The following is a 16,832-nucleotide window of genomic DNA, read 5'->3' on the forward strand; positions in this document are numbered from 1 at the left end:
TTGTATGAACAGTATTCTATAATTTTCTATTTATATTTTATAGCTTATTTACCACAGCATTTAACTGATTTTACGAATGATGCTTATGAAGGTATTGAAGATATTTTATGGCATCGTACTGAGTATAGTATCAATTAATATTATCTCATTCGCACGACATGGTATGTGGGTTAGGCTAGTAACGGTATATATGAATTTAATGAATTTAATGTATTGTATGAACAGTATTCTATAATTTTCTATTTATATTTTATAGCTTATTTACTACAGCATTTAACTGATTTTACGAATGATGCTTATGAAGGTATTGAAGATATTTTATGGCATCGTACTGAGTATAGTATCAATTAATATTATCTCATTCGCACGACATGGTATGCGGGTTAGGCTAGTAACGGTATATATGAATTTAATGTGTTGTATAAACAGTATTCTATGATACTGAAGTTCCGTGTAAGGTGCCGGTACTGTAGTAGTCCATTACGAGTTAACCCACTCGAGGGCAACTGAAGGTAATAACATTGGTCAAATTTGCCAATAAAACTACATAGTTTGCATAGACTACAATACCGCTATGGTGTGTAATAATCATTATATTGTATTTACAAGTTTGATAATATTTAATTTTATCAAGTGTATTTGTTACCTTGCGTTGTAAACTCTTTAAATCCAAAAATCAAAATCAATTAGCAGAATATGATAGATACACAATACTGACTCCTCCTGGAATATATCCCGATCAACCCTTTACAACCAGATACATGGACATTTACAAAAATATACGTAAAAATCATAGGTTGTTGAGATCAACTTTAAAATAGGTATGAAGCGGATCAGATGATCCTAAGAAGATGCTGAAGAGTTTACGTATATTTATACACATATACACGGTTAAGCAAAAGCCTTACACATCCTGTAATAATAATTTTTATTATTGTTGCTGTTGTGTGAGACTAAGCCATACTTGTTAATAAATAAGATCGAGAAGTTATATTGTAAGTTCTATTCATTCAAGTTCATTAAAGACAGTGGCATGTAGCGATTTGATATGGCTAAAAGTACAATTATCCAGGTAATTAAAAATATTAATAAACACATGATATAATGATCTATCCGCAGGAAATAAATTTCAGCTAACAGTTTATGTGATCATCTTTGAAAATATTATATAGGACTAAGGTTCAGGACCACATAGAAAGTTGAAATAAAGTCTTAGGGTGTTATTTTAATATAGGTTTAATAATATAACCAACTTAAACGGTATAGATAGATATTGTCATATTACGCTTCTGATGTTTCTCCATGCCGACGGTTTCTACAGTTTCTTATCGTTCTAAACCTATAAGATATAAGACATGACATATCCGTGATATTAATGAACTGATTTAACAATCAAGAATTGGGAAATAAAACTTAGAATTAGCTAATCGTACATATAATTTTTCTATGTAAGGGATGCATTGCTTTAATTCATAATGCCTTACCATATTATACACTTGGGGATTAGGTATAATACTGCTATGGGGATGAATACAGTAGATGGATTGGAATATCGAGAGGCCAGAAAAATACCGTAATAAATAGGAAAGGCAACTATAGCAATAATTATCTCAAGTAGTGCAATAAAGCAAAAAAGAACACCTATATATAAAGTATATAATAATAACTGTTATACGAAATCACGGAAATGCGATAATTTACTACAGTACTTATTATATCATGATACAAACCTTGATTCTCATTTGATACCACGCTAGATAGTTGACCATAGATGCAAGGAAAAGTTACGCCGCCAACAGCTCCTACTGCAATAGCTAGAAGTATTATACAACGAGGATGGAATATAATCGTAAGTTTTTAACCAACTATATTTGATGAATATCAAGTAGTTATTAATTCATGACATCGCTTGCTGTAAAGTGTAAGTAATGTCAAAGGGAATCATGACGTTCGATCGTGTAAGAAATGGAGCGCTATTTGAGCAGTATTAATACAGTATAGGTACATAAATGAATTACAATAATCCAAATGACATATCGTAAACATACTTCCGTATACTGTGGGATTATGCGTGGCCATGGACAAAATTCCAATTTGAACGGTAAAAAAAGTCATACCAATACCAGCAATTGACATTTCCGATAAAATCTTTTTGAAGGCAAGCCAGACGACGATACCACCAATTGCAAAACTTGCAGCACGATAAGTATCATATTCCAGAATTTGATCAAGGTTCCAGCACAACGGATAACCGGCGAGGTATATGTTAATTATTTCAGCAAATCCAGTGGTTGGAAACATAGTAAAGAAGAAAATTACTAGCAAGGCATAGTAATACTTTCTAGAGGCATCCTCTCCCGGTTTGTATATAGTTTTAAAAAATTTGGGAAAGTTACGCCAAAGGTCAGGAATATGATCTTTAGCCCGTTTGATTTCATAATTCTTCGTAGCAACAACAAGATGTGCTTGTAAAAAGATCACAGTGTATATCACTGCTAATGCCAATAACACGACTGCAAAAATTAAGGGAGGTTTAAAGCCGTAGTATTTAGCCCATCTTTCCGAAGTGGTTGCAGTTATGGCTTCAGCCACGAAAATGACAAATTGGATAATTACAAAGCGTGTTGTACGGCTAATTTTCAAATCGATATCCACTACGTACGCGTAACAACTAAATAAGAACGTCGGATAATTTCCAAATAATCCAGAGATTACATTTCCAGGGATAATTGCCGCTGGTGATGCTGTGGTTGCGACGGTAAGCACGGATCCAACAGCTTGAAATAGAAATCCGGTTATACACAATACCAGGAAAATCTTTCTATTTTGATACAGGTCAGACCAAACAGAGTAAACAACAGATAATATAAGGCCAGGTAAATAGCTCGATAAGTTAATAATGGAAATCCATATAATCGGCGGCAAGGGTTTGGGAGGAGTTGATCCCGTTGGAGATGGAACTTTAGTAGGTGTGTTGTTTAAATGTCGATAGGGTAAGCAACTATTGGCAGGTCGCACAATAGTTTGAAAAACAGATGCATTTGGAGCAATTCGCAATAGAGGGTAAAAGTATGGATAAGAATCGCTTAGTTCATTTACAGTGCCGATCGAGAAAATGACGAGAAATATGACGATAAGGATATTAACGAAAGGATACTTTCGGATTGTTAGGAGTAGATTATACTTGGATTGTTTATAATTGTTGTTATCAGCAGCGGTAACTAAAATAGTTGAGAAAAGACGAATGATTAATAGAATAGAAATTTAAAGGAACTCCTACTGTACCATCAGAGAATATTGAAGCTCATATATAGTACAGTGTTGACTAATTGACAAAAACTCTAAAAGTGATGTTATTGTACAGTATACGGAAGATACTGTACACATAATATTCCATATTGTCTATTACGATAGATAGTCCCCGCCATTTTGAATCAAAACTTTAAAACACTTCCTTTCAGTTGTTCTATAGTAATTGCTTCTACATAATACAGTGCATCTGTCTCGGGTATATGATCGTGCATTATACAATTATACAGTGGCGATCCTGCTCAAAAAGAAAGTAGGCCAACACACAAATATACCGCAATGCTTTGATAAATAAATACTGGTTATTGGACATAGGGAGAGCACATGATGCTCACGTTTTAATTATAATTATTTCTATTTGACGTAGCAAAGAACGAAGCTGTTGATACCGTTATTCATTTCATATGATTTCATGATGAGGTAATCCAGTCTCATAATGTCAAGAGTATCGATGCCGTCTTATCGTCCAATCATCCCACTTTTTGGACACTTTAGATAGAATGGAAGTATTTTATTTACTGCTAGTATCCACTTTGATTGTTGCTAAGGAATCAATCAGTTATAATGACTAATAAAGAAGGCAAGAGTTTATGTTGCAAATGAACTTACTATTATAGTTGTAAGTAAAGTACTAACTGTAGTAGAGAAGAACACTACAGTACTATATCACTTTTTAGACACTTTAGACAGAAGGCAAGTATTTTATTTACTACTGGTATCTACTTTGACTGTTGTTAAGCATGCAATCACTTGTAATGGCTAGTAAAGAAGGGCAAGGGTTTAAGTTACAATTTCAAGTAAAGCACCAAACTGTATACTGCAACTACTGCAATACAGAAAAATATGTTGTTTGAGTTATGCACGGTGCTGTAGAAGCATGACTGGCTTGGTGTTACATTAATTCACTACGACGTATACGACGGGGGCTGGTATGGCACTTGTGAAGTCTAAACGAGAATCAATTGACTGTTACAAGTTTAAAGGGGAAATAAACACTAATGGTGTGTAGATCAAACTACGTTTGTCTATATATATACAATGCCACCTTTTATTTCCTTTTGACACAAATCTTGCTACATTAAGATTTGCTTGTGGACTCTATTTTCAGAATCGTCATAAAGTGTCAAATTGAGCTAGTGAAATACTCGAAGGACGAAGTAAGTAGGTATCTGCAAAAGGACTACATGGCCTCATTTTACTGCTGATACAGAAATATGCTTCATGAATCAATGTACTAATGATCTAACGTAAGTGAAAATCATTTCAAGCCCTTTCTCATATCCAATTTATCTGCTATAAAAATATTTTCAATTTTAGACTGGTAGTATAGATGATCAGGTATCAGGCATAGCATTTTTTCCATTCTTGATGACGAAAACATTGTACACTTACTGTACAGTAGACTGTGTACACTGTACAGTCGTAGTAGGCCATATTCAACGAGATACAGTAAGTCATTTACCTGCAGGTAATTCGGTAGCTGTTTCTTCCATATTGATCTCTAATGCTTTCTTGCTTCACCTATTAGCTAGAAAGTTTACTAAAAGTGTAGTTTAATTTGAATAATAATTAATTTCCAACCAATTTTGCTGACAATTTCTTTCGCTAAATCCCTCGTCCAACTACTACAACAGTAGACATCAGCCAACAGTCCGGAATTAGAGTACTAACCAACCAAACGCAATTGAGATTCTGGTTGATACAATACCTACGGTACGGTACGGCGCGATACGGCACGGAACGGTGCGATACGGTACGGTACACTAGAATAGTACTATAACGTACTGTACTTGCTGGTTATATCTTTGAGCTGGTCATTTATTCATTACGCTACTGTACACTGTACAGATCATAAGTACAGATTTGATAGAGTTGGAAGAGAAAAGGGGTTGTACAAAAAAACTCTACAGGATAGATGACCAAGCAAATCACGTGCTTAGACAATGACTCTAGCCTTGTCTAGCTCAGCCCCATACAGTACGTGGCGTAGTGAAAGTGAGCATCCCCCATACAGTACATGCTACAACGTAGCACTGTATCAACCACATCGGTACAGTACTGCGTCATGTTTTGTACGCCACAGTACATTACTGTAGGACACTGCACTGTGCACTCTACGCCTTCCATTGTTTCGACTCCACTAGATTGACTAAGAGACTTTCCATCCAAATAAAGAAATAAATAAATAAATAAATAATAATAAAAGGAAATTCCCCCAAATACTCGTACATTATACGGGAAGAGTAAATAAATAAGTAAAAGCCATCCTATTTCTTCATTAGATCATTATCAGACGATCTCATCAGCTTGTAAATTAAAGGATACTGGTGTTCAGCACTCACTATACACTGTACTGTCTTGCTTACTGGACTAGCGTAACAATAATTGATCCTTGATCCAGTAGTTTGGATGTTGTGTAAGTAAAAAAAAAAAGGGCGCACTGCCTCCGACATCGTTGCAACGGACTTCAACGAAACTGCTATCCTACCACTGCATACTTGGCAGCCAACAACAAAGTAGTCAGTGAAATACAGATTCAAAATAGACGCGATCCTTATTGATTATTGGACTACTTGTTCAAGCAGCAGACGAAATACGGAAAAGTGAATACAGTAATTTGTTATAAAATAAATAAAGAATGATGCTTAATATTGATCCTCAATAGGAGGAATCAATCCTGGTGATAGCATGCATCTCTCTGACGCCACTCTTGGCTTTGTTGCATTCAATGTGCAACTCTTGAATTATTTTATTTTGATTGTATTTTACGTCGTATGCTTAGTGTTGTCTTGCTAGCTATCTATTTCAAGTCATTTTTCACCCTTGTAAATAGGTAGAAAACCCGCACCCATCCATTGAACATCTCAAGTCCTGTACAAAAGCTACCAAAATGAATGATTTTGTCGAAGAGGATGAAGTTGAAATTGCAGGTAAACCACTTGATCCATCAATCTTAACATGAATCGACGTATGCGTTTACTTTGATCAATTGTACGATAGAATCGTAACGTGAAGAAAACGTAAAACTCGTATCGTAGTAAATTGCACGGAAAGATACCAATAAAGGAGAGAATTTTTTGCTATTCAATTTTCCGACTGAATTACATGGACAGGAGACATCTTACAGAAGTACACGTAACAGTCGTAATAGCTTTACAAGTTTGAGCAATACAATGCGATACTGTCAACGTAAAGCTTATATATTATAATAAGCTAAAAGCAGTTGAGTTGCAGTATTCTATTTTCTCTGAATTATTCTATCAGTTCCTTGAGTTCGATATTGATGTATATACTAGTGGGATTTGTCGCAGAAGTACTCACGATAAAATAAGTCTAGCTAAAGATAGTGAATGCATTTGTACAGTACTTTATTATCGAACAGATAATACAGTATGGAATTTGCAGGATCTGTATAGTGCAGTCCCCCCAAATAGCTTAAGATTAATAAGATTGGTAATTGAATAGACAAACTAATCTAGGTAATAAAGATTTACAAAATGTTAAAGTTGCTATTATACGTATTATTGTAAAGATATTTTTGATCACAGTTACCATAAACTCTTATTGATTTGACAAATAAGCAATGATGTGCTAAAAAGAGTCGATGACTGTTCCATATTCACCAAATTGCTATGGTAGCCATGTGGTAACGTTAATTAGGTTTTATCTTAACGTAAATCATGTATCCATAATTTGCGTTGCAATGACAGTCAATGTCTAGATCGGGTCCCGTCCCGCTTGGCAAAGAATTAGTGACAATCGACATTCGGGCTTGTAATGACAACGACATTTTACCATGACAGTGTACTGATAGTCATCATCAAGAAATAATCGCCTAAGCGATCTGTGAATATTTTCAATTTACAATTTGACGATACCATGTGCTATCGTTTGGTAAATTACGTAAATAGTGTGTTTCGTGATTTCCCTTGCAGTGCCAATGACGATGACATTTATGATTGTACTGTATGTACTGTAGCGATTATTAAGAAATAAACGCGTTGGCACGAGATCTGTTAATCGTTTTACAGCTTGCCATAGTGTTCTGTTCTTACTTCATTATTGCTACTACTTATAGTTATTATTGACAGTAGGATGCTAGCGTAATTTACTGACCTCTGATACTACGAATATTATACAGTATAGTGGATAATTAATCAATGACCATCAACCACAGCGTTAGTAAGCTGTGCATGTACAGTATAATGTACAGCAATGCAGTCTAAGAAGCTCTTAATGCGCCGTAGATGGTAGACGTTAATTGTAGATGACATCATAAATCCACTGATGGTCATGGTGGCTTTTATTTCTATGAAATCAAACTAATTTATGATGTCATAAATTAAGGTACTAAGTTTAGATACTTTGCCTATTTTTCTCCTCCGATCATATGACTGGCAGTATTGTGTTGGTAGACATACGAGCACGTATGCTTCTATTTTTCCCCAGTGGCCAATGATTGCAAATTCACGAAGTGGTTAATACCTTTATTTAATAATAAGTCAATAAATAATAGTAATAAAATATTGCATTTCATACCACTACGATTTGCTCCATACAATTTAATAGCCATGTTAACATGCGTATAATGGCGATACGATTATGCTCTAAATCCTAAAATCTCATGCGTTGACTTGCTACTTTTTAGTCAAAGTCAATACGCGTATGCTCGTAGGTACAGTATAGTAAAACATAATCGTGTTTATTGATTAGTTTTGCGTCATGTAGAATTGAATCCTAACGTATGGTCCGTAATCAGTCTATGAGATTGATCCAAAACACGTTTTAAGAGTCTTCGTATTGTGGACAAAATTTCATGGGTTATACTGTAAATACAAATTAGACAACTAGTACTGTAAATATTCTGAATCTAGTTGTCACGAAGGTTTAAAACTTGATTTGTTCTTACGAACGTATCATATGTCGTCCTAAGCTTATTGATTAAAACATGTAGTACAGTATGCGTAGTAACAGGCTACCGGAATGGAATTACCTACTAATGGTGTATTAAATAAGATGTTTCACTTTTTAACGTATTTTTTATTCGTCAATATACAATATGTAATAAGTATTGTAATTAATAATATTGCTTCTCCCTCAGCTTTGATTGTTCAACTGCATTAATGAAGTACTTAATACAAAAAATACATGAAATTGAAGTGATAGATTGATTGATACGATCAAAAATTGGGGGCAAACTGCTTTACAATGATTGTAGCTATGAATAGCAACAGTTTACAGCTATAACAAAGTGCTGACATGGACACAGAGGTCTATGGTATAGGTACAAGCAAGCATGGGCTACTGCAATCTCCTGTTATTATCCATCTTGATTCTGTACAATTTAGAAAAATAGACAATATAAGAAAGGGAGTGATACAAATGCCAACTGAGCTAATATGCCTTGGTATTTGCGTGCATATGCATACACATTCTACAGTGCACAATGCTTTAATTCGTAAAGAAATGCGTAGTATACAAAATAATAACATAGAATATTACAACGTAGACTGTATAGTATATTAATGGTAATAGCTAGTCGCACACCATAAGGTACTTAAAACAGAACTCAAGTAATTATATATAATTGAATATATTACTTTTCTCTACGTCAATTTCTACAAATTGACGAGCTCACTACCTCAAGTGCTACCGACTATCACAACCATTGAAACTATAACTTCGTGGGAAAGATTGCTCGTGGCGAATTAGATAAAGCTATATTACACTTTGATTGAAGTGATTCTACTTTTGGCTACCTTTTGTAATACTCATTTTTTACGGTCTAAAGCAAAATACTTCAATCAAAATTTTACAGCACTACAATTTTGCTAATAGATAAAGTGCTGTACGAGTATATGTATCTATTATATAGTTACTGCTAAGGATTATTACAGAGTGTTTAATTTTAAATTTATAAACTAACTTCAATCTTGCTAATTGCACAAATCTGCTTAATTTTAGACTGTAAAATTTAGATTTTAAATTGTCGGACCTACTTATTAACTATAGACAGTTTGTATAGCTGTAGTGAATAACAGTTACAAGAGTCGTCTAGGTCAATTAGTTCAAAAAAGCTTGAAAGCTTTTAGTGTCTATCTACACGTATTGCATCTCTTTTTTCAGTTTGAAGGCTAAAGCTTCTTGATGCTATAGGTGATACTAGTTTGTATCTAGACGGATTAATTATAATAGCTAATATTGTTTTTACAATCGTACGGTAGTTATAGGAATACGGTTTTAGTTATCTAAAATTAGCATAAATCGTTTCTTACTTGAAATTAATCAATTAGCATGGATGAGACGGCTAAACCAGTAAGTGAAGAATTGGATGATTTATTCGTAGGTAGTGGCAATACCAAATCCAGGTTTTCCATTCCTATACTACGTCGCTACGTTTCACATATTGAAGTCGTAATATTCCTAGTATTTCTCGGCTACGGAATAGGCAACGAATTGTCTACCTCTTATCCAATTTTTTACAATACTTTAAAAAACTCACCAAATGCTTCGATATTTACTGGTCGCAATTCCAGCTATTGCATCCCCTATGGCCTATTACCTAAACCCAATATCACGAACAAACCGTCTTCGCAGCATCATGAGCTATCACCAGTTGTTTGGATCGCTATTGTTAATTCAGTATACATTCTTCCGTCTGCTTTCTTCTCCATAATTTACTCTGTTTGGTCTGATCAGTACCGGAGTCGAAGGACCTTCTTAATAATGTCCATGACCGGTATTTTTATACAAATCATCGGTTATATCATTACTATCGCAACAATTTCGTCCCCAGCCGGCTTTATCGTTGGTAATGTGATGTCTGGAATATTTGGCGGCTATCCCACATTCATATTTTGCTGCTACGCTTACGTGGTAGATCTTAATAGCCAAAGTTCTCGTACATCTCGTTTCGTTTATATTCAGCTAGCTCAGCTACTCACTCAAGGCATCGCTACAATTGTAGGTGAGCAATGGGCAAAATACTACGGTTTTATTCCTCCTCTCGCACTATCTGCTGTAGTTGTAGCTTTAGCTATCTTCTACGTTTGGTATTTGTTGGAAGCGCCAAATGTCAAAGCCAGCATTTATGACATGAAACGGACAAGAGAATACGCCGCCGATATTTCTAAAAATATCGCCTTTTTCTTTAAGACCATCTTTAAATCTCGTGATAATAAAGTGCATTATTGCTTGATATGGGTTATTATTTCATTCGTATTACTTTCCGTGATTGGTTTTTTTGAAACGATTAACCTCTATCTATCCGGTTATCCGTATTGCTGGTCTATCGATAAAGTATTAATATATGATTGTGGACGAGAAATAGCTATGGGAGCAGGAGCAGTTATTGGCTGGTTACTGTTTAAAGGCTGCTTTACTGAATTGACAATAGCTGGTATTGGAATTACGTTTATGATTATGGAAACGATCATGATATCTGTGACGACCAGTAGCTCGGTACTATTTGGATGTAAGTGCTATTACCATTTATTTAGTCGATACATTTTATCACTTATAACACTACTGTGCATTTAGTTGTGCTGTGCCTAATTTAAGAAATTATAATAACGCAGTTGTTGATCATGTACGGGTAGAAAGATTTACCCAAATACCATGAACGTAATATCCAATGTATCTCGCAATTATATTGTATTGCATTCACCTATTACTAAATGAACAGGTCGTAATTTTTGTACTCCTATTATTAATCTTTGCAACTATCCTACAGATATTAAAATCGAGTATATCGTTAATTTAATGTCAGCTTAAGTTAATATTCAATTATACATTGCACGGTCTGCCAGAGTAGCATTTTTCTTACCAAATGTTGCTTCATATGTCTATGCCTAATTCAAGTATGGTTATAGAATATTCTATCATTGGCTAAAATATTAAATGAGATTCCTAAATCGCATCTTTATCTTTTCAATTATATCCAGCAATTGGTGTTGGAGCAATAGGAGGAGTTACCCTTCCTTGCTTGCTTAGCATTTTATCTAGGCTTGTTAGTGAAGACGAACAAGGTAAACGTTTCACGTTCGCCATGTTTTATTATCATGCTCGCAGTGATGATACGGCGACTAAACTAGTCAATATTACGATCGATAATCATCAAACTTATAACTTTAAAATCATACTGACGAGATGTCTTCATAAGCCCTTATCGTAATAGAAAGAAGTATACAATTATTTGAGTAGCGAGCAATTGCAATAGTTTTAGTAATAGCGAGTTATTCTATTGCTGCCAATATTCTATCATCTCAATACGTTTAAGCTCAATATATTGCATTACTAAATAGTTATAGCAAGTTCATAACGTCACCGATAACATCGTAATAATTCTCATGATCTTGATATTCTAATCAATTCACGATAGTAACATCTACTCATACTTGCCCCAATTTAACTGATTAGATTTGTAATATTATAAAATTATTTTAGGAATCCTGTTCTGTTTTGCTGGCCTTCTTCAATTAATCATTGCTATAATTGGATTGCCAACCTTCCTCGGAATATTTATGGCAAGCCGTGTAGTAAACCCTGCGATGGTTTTTATCGTCATGACTGCGATACTCGTAGTCCCTAAAGTTATCGTTTGGTAATGAAAAGCCTGATTTATGATCAATATTATAAAAGTGTGATTGTTGTCCTTACCTTATAAACATTGTTTTATCCTTAACTATAATTTCTAATATAACCGCATTTATTCAATTGTTGAGCATGCCGATTTCCATTAAAATACTTTGTTGATCGTCCACATACCGTTAATAATCATAGTTTAATTTTAGTTTTCTATTTTTCTAGGGTACTGTCTTTCCGTGAATGCAGACAGACAAGAGAATAAATAATTCGAAGTACCGAGGCCTGATATTACAGTACCTTTGTTGTTCACTACACCGTTGATTATTTATTTATCCTATGGGCATGAATAGTTTAGAAAGCTCTGAATATTTGTACCATGTTTGCGGTTTAAGAATCGGAAGGGGTACATTGATCTTCTTTCTCGCAAATCTAATCATAACCGGCTGTTTGAAAATCATAGCCATTACAATTAACTTCTCCCATGAAAATCTAACCTTAAGCATAAATCATGATACATGCACACATAAACAGTATGATTATTGTAGCGTTTGAGTTAGTTTGGCTTATACATCTATAAATCCCCACAGCTCGAATTAATTGCATTGTAATCATTTATACGTCACCTTGCTCATGTCTCTTGATAAATCAGTACGACTATCTGTACAATGAATTGAGGCATGGACTGGACTAAAGTAAAATTATGTGGTAATTTGACTTTTGCACTTCATGCAATCCTATCTTATGTGCGTTAGAACTTGTTCAATTATAATTATGTTGAATCGCTTTGTAATATTAATATAATTATACTGTAATATTTGTTGTAATATCAAGGCCAATTCGTAATAATTATTAATAAATAATAACCTTAGTGGATGCATATATTCATGAAGAATTTGTAGCATAACGTTTAGAATGAATATCGCCAGTCACTGACTTCTGACTAACACTTAAGCAATCTGCAATACGCGAAAGTGTACCTAGATACTGTAGCATGTTCATGAGCTATCCAATGATGTATAATTATTTTTTTTACCGAGTCTAATAAAACGTTGACAGTAAAAGTATCTACGATCTTGTCACTATATTTCCACAGTAGTAAAATTATCCAATGGTGTGAACAAGTTTCGACTTAGAGGGCTTTCAAAAGGAAAAGATAGTGTTATTGCAGTAGTTTGCAGAAAGGTAATCGGTTCACCAATGTTACTACTGTACACACTGATTCTAAACCTCATATATAAGAAGCATGACTGCTAGGGTAGCAGGTACAAATATCGTTCTTTATCTAATTAATATTATTTACCCTTGACAGCAATGGCGATGTGCTTTAAAGTGATGTACATGTACTTTAATGTCTGGGAATCAGCATAGAATCGTACGTAAGTGGCGAATCTCTATCACGTAGCAGCGAAGGTGAAAATCTAAATATGATTACGTACTATGCGCAGTAATCAGCCACTAGAGCTCTAATGCTCAATAACAGCAAGCACCTAAATAGTTTAGTAAATATAATTTCATGTACATCAAGCAGCCTACTAGACTAAATGATACAAATTTTGAATTTCACCCTGAAGCTACTTGCTAATGCGTATGTCTAACTATATCAGTTTCAAGGATGAATTTGTAGAACTGCAAACTATGTATATGTAACCTATCGCATAAGAATATCAAACTCTATCCTAAGCTGAAAGAGGATAAAATGCTTGCAATTTGTATCGATGTCAAATACGGTATTTCTTGTAATTTGGCACAAGATTACGTTAAATCAAGTTTTTATTTTAACATTGGAACTGACAGGTGTAGTAAATTTACAGAAGAGAATTTAATCCCAAGAAATTAATCGAATAAGCCGAAGCCCATGTCATCGTCAGATTCTTCTTCTTCTTCCTTCTCAGCTGGTTTTTCTTCCTTTTCTGCTTCAGGGGCAGCACCACCTCCAGCCGATGCACCAGCACCTACAAATAATTGTAAAAGTACAAATTAAACTATTAGCCGATATTGGAATTGATCGATCGAAATCATCGCTTAAGCATGGAAATTCTTGGTATACCTGATGAGACAGCACCTCCAGATGGAACAGATGCTAATTTTGAAAGACCCCCTTTGATCACCTCATCTACATCTTTACCTTCTAGTTCAGAGATTACTTTACTTAATCTTTCACTATCAACATCGATACCAACGCTGCCTAAAATACTTTCAATATCCGATGCACTAGGTGAATCGTTGCCACCAAGTCGTGCTAACAAGTATGCACTCACGTATCTCATCTATCAACAGAAATCCATCAATAACTATAAGAAAAACGAAACGATTTACCAATAACAGCGTAGACCGACTCCAATGACTAACTCTATTACTATCAAAGAGTGGGTGAATTCAATTTTACGCCATCAAACTGACTACGCTATCAAGGCTACTTTTAGGTATAGCGCCATCTTCCACTAGTGTAATCTTTGAAATGACTCTAAAATGATCCTTATCAATCAATTACTATCCTATTTTGTACCATTTAGCCTTATTTTATTTCTATCTAGGTAATTTTACCAGTTTTTTTACCGTTATAAGCTGTAAACTAACTTATTTTAAGGGCAAGAAACTTACTTTTCTCGAGGTTGTACACGCCGTAAATGTCGTAGTGTCAAAAGAGGATGAAGCTTCGTCACAACGTGGTTTTATGACCGTCAGGCACCGCGGTCGGTGAGTCTTGTTCAACAACCATGGTGCAAACCATACTCTACAGTAATATATTACTGTATGGTAGAGTACGGCACAGGGTGTAGTGTACAGTACACTCTGTGAAAAAATGCATGGATACAGTAGAGTACAAACCAGCGGTCAACCAGTGTTACAGTACTGTACTACTGTATACAGTACACTGTACTGTAGACGCAGTGCATACTGTACAGTACTGTACAGTACAGTACAGTACTGTACTACAGTACTTTTACAGCTTACAACTTACAGTACTGTACTGTAGTACAGCACTGTGACTGTTAATGCACGCTTTTTTTATGTACTGTACAGTATAGTACTGTACAGTACAGTACAGTACACGACGCTACAGTACGATACACTGTACAGTACAGTACATGAGTACAGTACTGTACTGTACAGTATACTGTTGCGGACTACTAGACGGACAGGCAACGGCCGCTTATTAAGAAGACCTCCATAGTCAATTAGTCATTCATATTGTAGTGTTGCGGACTACTAGACGGAAAGGCAACGGCCGCTTATTAAGAAGACTAAAATGATAAGACTGACTATTTTGCTGGCCATCTCAACTAAATTGGATGTCTGAAATGATATACTATAAGTATACTGTCTGCAATTGCCATCCAAAATGGCTGCTTGACTGTAAATTCAGGGCACAGCTACTGCGCTACAGTCGTGTCTTGTACTGTACAGTACGCTATACTGTAGTGTACTGTACTGTACAGTTACAGCGTACAGTACAGTACTCTAGTGGTCCTTAATACAGTATACTGTACTGTACAGTACTGTACAGTATACTGTACAGTACAAACTCACGTAGACGGCTTGCGATAATGTACCCATTTGTTAATAATTAACAGATAGTATTACCATTCGACATTATATATATTTATATATATAAGGAGAGCGGGAATGGCAATGAAGGATGACTAATATAGTAGCTCTCCACTTCCTAGGATATTATTTGCCAAAAAAAATAAACAGTTGAAATACTGTATTTTGGATTAGTATTAGTTCTCTCAAACTTGCATAGAACTATTCACGTCGACGGCTTACGATAATGTACCCATTTGTTAATAATTAACAGATAGTATTACCATTCGACGTTATACATATATATATAAGGAGAGCGGGAATGGCAATGAAGGATGACTAATATAGTAGCTCTCCACTTCCTAGGATATTATTTGCCAAAAAAATAAACAGTTGAAATACTGTATTTTGGATTAGTACTGTATTAGTTCTCTCAAACTTGCATAGAACTATTCACGTCGACGGCTTGCGATAATGTACCCATTTGTTAATAATTAACAGATAGTATTACCATTCGACATTATATATATTTATATATATAAGGAGAGCGGGAATGGCAATGAAGGATGACTAATATAGTAGCTCTCCACTTCCTAGGATATTATTTGCCAAAAAAATAAACAGTTGAAATACTGTATTTTGGATTAGTATTAGTTCTCTCAAATTTGCATAGAACTATTGTGTTGTCTATTGAATTCGATTGGAGCATACTGTACACTACTGTACACTATATTGTAGAGAACCGTTTCAGTAGCCTGCTTGACTACAGATTCCGAGGGAAATGGGTATGTCCATCCACATGTCTATCATAGTAGAAGAAAGGAAAAAAGGGAATTTTGTTATGGATTGCCTATTAAGTTATTATAATGATGCAGTAGTCTCCAATATGAGCCACACTGATTTATTATATTTTAAAACAATCAACTTGAATTAATGAAGTTATTCATAATGAATATGGTATAGCAAAGTAATGATCTGATATCAATATTTTGGGCAACGTCTCATTATAATAAAGTCGTTGACGGGTCCGACAGTCTGAAATAGACTTCCTGCCAAGTTGACCGAAAAGGCAAGATTGATCATAGTTGATCATGTATTGAGCGAGGTGGAAAAATAGCCAACGTTATTAACGAGCAATTTACTGTGCTAATTTTAGTAGACTGGCGCCATTCTACGACTGAAAAATCTTCATCGTCGATAGCTAACAATTAGTACTATCCATATGATATTATTAAGACTACACGGGAAAACTCAAGTAGTTTGATAAGCTTCAATAGGGCCTTGAATCCCGTCAACATTCAAGAATGAAGAACACCACCTATCATAATAACTCAACAGGTACCACTCCTTCGCCTATTCAGGTAATCACTATCTATGGTATCATATTTATTTTATCCTCCATTGGTAAT

General features: G+C 34.9%; 3 protein-coding genes across 3 annotated transcripts; 1 reads left to right on the top strand and 2 right to left on the bottom strand.

Moving 5' to 3' along the window:
- Nucleotides 1–1,325: 1,325 nt before the first annotated feature.
- TRIADDRAFT_58348 (uncharacterized protein) lies at nt 1,326–4,802 on the bottom strand (the record flags this gene model as incomplete). The annotated part of the gene is made up of 4 exons (XM_002114443.1): nt 1,326–1,339; nt 1,731–1,814; nt 2,049–3,221; nt 4,772–4,802. The coding sequence occupies 4 exons, from the start codon at nt 4,800–4,802 to the stop codon at nt 1,326–1,328; spliced, it is 1,302 nt and encodes a 433-aa protein (XP_002114479.1).
- Nucleotides 4,803–9,603: 4,801 nt separating this feature from the next.
- TRIADDRAFT_58349 (uncharacterized protein) lies at nt 9,604–11,915 on the top strand (the record flags this gene model as incomplete). The annotated part of the gene is made up of 3 exons (XM_002114131.1): nt 9,604–10,783; nt 11,253–11,336; nt 11,755–11,915. The coding sequence occupies 3 exons, from the start codon at nt 9,604–9,606 to the stop codon at nt 11,913–11,915; spliced, it is 1,425 nt and encodes a 474-aa protein (XP_002114167.1).
- Nucleotides 11,916–13,658: 1,743 nt separating this feature from the next.
- Nucleotides 13,659–14,517, bottom strand: TRIADDRAFT_37976 (expressed hypothetical protein). The gene is made up of 3 exons (XM_002114444.1): nt 14,497–14,517; nt 13,943–14,162; nt 13,659–13,847 (listed from the first exon to the last, which is right to left on the bottom strand). Exons 2-3 carry the CDS (start codon nt 14,160–14,162, stop codon nt 13,729–13,731), a joined length of 339 nt encoding a protein of 112 aa, XP_002114480.1. The 5' UTR covers nt 14,497–14,517; the 3' UTR covers nt 13,659–13,728.
- Nucleotides 14,518–16,832: the final 2,315 nt, after the last annotated feature.

The sequence above is a fragment of the Trichoplax adhaerens genome, genomic scaffold, assembly GCF_000150275.1.
Source record: "Trichoplax adhaerens TRIADscaffold_7 genomic scaffold, whole genome shotgun sequence".
NCBI classification, from domain to species: Eukaryota; Metazoa; Placozoa; class Uniplacotomia; order Trichoplacea; family Trichoplacidae; genus Trichoplax; species Trichoplax adhaerens.